This window comes from Nicotiana sylvestris, chromosome 10 (genome assembly GCF_000393655.2).
Source record: "Nicotiana sylvestris chromosome 10, ASM39365v2, whole genome shotgun sequence".
Taxonomy (NCBI): Eukaryota; Viridiplantae; Streptophyta; class Magnoliopsida; order Solanales; family Solanaceae; genus Nicotiana; species Nicotiana sylvestris.
The window spans coordinates 130015713-130019074 of NC_091066.1; the positions used below are offsets into that span (position 1 = coordinate 130015713).

At 41.8% G+C, this 3362-nt stretch overlaps 1 protein-coding gene across 1 annotated transcript; it reads right to left on the minus strand.

Moving 5' to 3' along the window:
* Positions 1-582: 582 nt before the first annotated feature.
* On the minus strand, positions 583-927 carry LOC138879949 (uncharacterized). Its single transcript, XM_070159599.1, has one exon. The coding sequence runs from the start codon at positions 925-927 to the stop codon at positions 583-585; it is 345 nt and encodes a 114-aa protein (XP_070015700.1).
* Between the last annotated feature and the right edge of the window lie 2435 nt (positions 928-3362).

The window sequence follows — 3362 nt, forward strand, 5'->3', positions numbered from 1 at the left end:
AATTTGTGCCCATTTGAAGCTTTTGGCTCGATTGGCCTAATGACATCCATACCCCAAGCAACGAACGACCACGGTGCCGACATAGGATGCAATTCTGAAGGCGGTGCGTGAATCAGGTCACTATATACCTGACATTGATGACACTTTCAGACAAAACTGAAGCAATCCTTTCCATGGTCATCCAGTAATAACCTGCTCGAAGGATTTTCTTTCCAAGGACGTATCCATTCATATGGGGTCTGCATACTCCTACGTGCACTTCATTCATGATTCTTCCAGCCTTTTGGGCATCCACACATCTTAAAAGGTTCAGATCTGGAGTCCTTTTATACAAGACTTCTCTGCTAAAGAAGAAACCACTGATGAGTCTTCTAATGGTTCTCTTTTGGTCTCTACTGGCTTGCTCGGGATATTCCTTTGCTTTCAAAAATCTTTTGATATCATGATACCATGGTTGAACATCCAGTTCCATCTCAACTGTATTGCAATAACCATGTCTTTCTCGGATTTGGATTTCCATTGGGTCAATGCGGACATTGCCCGAATATGGCAGCATCGAGGCCAAAGTAGCTAACGCGTCAGCTAACTCATTGTGGAATCGAGGGATGTATACCTGAATTCAATAGACTTGAACCGTTTGCTAAGATCTTCCACATGTTGCCTGTATAGGATAAGCTTGATGTCCCAAGTTTCCCATTTACCTTGATCTTGCCGAATAATCAAGTCAGAATCTCCCATGATTAACAACTCTTCCACATCCATGTCAACTGCCATATTCATACCCATAATGCAGGCTTCATACTCGGTAGTGTTGTTTGTACAAAAAAACCAAAGCCGGGCTATGGCCAGATAGTGCTGACCAGTGGGAGAAATTAAAATTGCCCCAATCCTACCCCTTTTTGCATTTACAGCTCCGTCGAAGAACATTTTTCAAGCATTGGTGTCTTCTGGGATTACCTCAACTGAATTTACTTCCTTACAGAAAGTAGGTACTCAAAGGCTGATATTTATCATCAACAGGATTCTCATCTAGGTAATCCGCCAAGGCTTGAGCTTTCATCGCCGTGCGGGTGACATAGACTATATCAAACTCGGTGAGCAGGATTTGCCATTTTTCTAACCTTCCTGTGGGCACCGATTTTTGGAATATGTACTTCAAAGGATCCAATCTGGTTATGAGATAGGTGGTATAAGCCAATAAGTAATGCCTAAGCTTCTGAGCGACCCAAGTTAGGGCACAACAAATTCTTTCTAACAAAGTGTACTTGGCTTCATAACTAGTGAATTTCTTGCTCAAATAGTATATGGCTTGTTCTTTCTTCCCGGTCACATCATGTTGCTCGAGAACACATACAAAATGATTCTCTAACACTGTCAAGTACAAGAACAAAGGCCTTCCAAGCTTGGGTGGAACCAACACTGGCGGATTCGACATATATTCTTTGATTTTGTCGAAATCTTCCTGACACTCATCTGTCCATCTAATCATCGCATCATTCTTCAATAGCTTAAATATGGGCTCACACGTGGAAGTTAACTGAGCAATGAACCTGTTGATGTAATTCAACCTACCTAGAAGACTCATAACCTCTTTCTTAGTTCTCGGAGGGGGAAAATCCCGAATAGACTTTATCTTTGTCGGATCTAACTCGATGCCCCTCTGACTGACTATAAACCCCGAAAGTTTCCTAGATGGAACTCCGAATGCACATTTAGCTGGATTTAACTTCAAGTCATACTTACGCAGACGCTCAAACAACTTTCTCAGATCCCGCACATGGTCATCCTGCATTCTTGATTTACTGATCATATCATCCAGATACACCTCAATTTCCTGGTGCATCATGTCATGAAAGATGGTAGTCATAGCTCTCATGTAAGTTGCCCTGGCGTTCTTCAAACCAAATGGCATGACCCTGTAACAGTAACTGCCCCAAGGTGTGGTGAAAGCCGTCTTTTCTGTGTCTTCTTAATCCATCAGAACCTGATGATACCCAGCATAACAATCCACGAAAGACTGTATCTCATGTTTCGCACAGTTGTCAACAAGGATGTGGATGTTTGGTAATGGAAAGTTGTCCTTGGGGATTGCTTTGTTCAAATCCCAATAATCAACACACACTCGGGTTTTTCTATCTTTCTTTGGCACTAGGACCACATTAGCCAGCCATGTGGTGTATCGGACCACTCGGATCACACCCACTTTCAACTGTTTGGTGACTTCCTCTTTGATCTTGTCACTGATGTCTGTTTTAAACTTTCTCTATTTTTGTTGGACAGGGGGATAACTGGGGTAAGTTCGCAATTTTTGCACCACTAAATCAACACTCAATTGTGGCATGTCATCATAGGACTAGGCAAACACGTCTTTGAATTCGAACAAAAGTTGGATCAATGCATCCCTAGTTCTTTCATTAGCGTGAATTTTTATCATGGTTTCCTGGACCTCTTCCGAACTACCCAAATTAACTGGCTCAGTTTCATTTAAGTTTGGCTTAGGCTTATTCTCAAATTGTTCCAGTTCTCGGTTTATTTCCCTAAAAGCCTCATCTTCATCATATTCTGGTTCTTGATTCATTATTTAACAGTTAGACAGCGTGTTAGGATCTGGGCATAAAGTACTCAAGCATGTCATGTTATTTAAGTCCGCATTATTAGAACTGAAAAGAGAGATAAGAAAAATAACAAAAATCAGAAAGAATAAAGAGAGAGATTCATAGACGATGAAATATTGATTTTATTTCATTGAATTTGAAGATAGAAGGGTTTACATCGGAATTTAAAAGACAATAAACTAAAAGCATTCGAGTTACACCCTAAAATAACTCGGAATGCAGAAAAGATGGCAATACTGAACTACCGGGAATGACTGACTGGGAATAGAGTAGCCTTCTAATTTTTAAGTTTGGCATTTGGCCCCATATACTGCACCTCAGCGGTGCTTGAGCCTTCACCTGGCTGGACCATATGAGCCTCATATAACATTTGCTCACTGCCCCACAGATATCCTCAATTTCTTCGCCCGTGAAGGCCTCTTCTTCTTCTTCTTCTTCTTCATTTAACAAAAGTTCTGGCAAGATGCAGAACCAGCTGAGGCATAATCCACCCATTGTTCTTACGTTTATTAGCCCATTTTACGTCGGTTTCTGTAGCTCGGAAACCGACGCGGTCAAAGTGATGGTCTCTATAATGCTTTGCAAAGATGCCCCGAGCCCTTTCCCGGGCTTGTAGCCATGCTTGATCATCTCAATGGCGACCATGATTGACGCGTTTGACAAGAATGTTGAGGACACGAGATTCCTTCCCTACACTAGTCTACGACCACAATCTCAAAAGCTTGGTAGACTATGTGCTCGCTACCT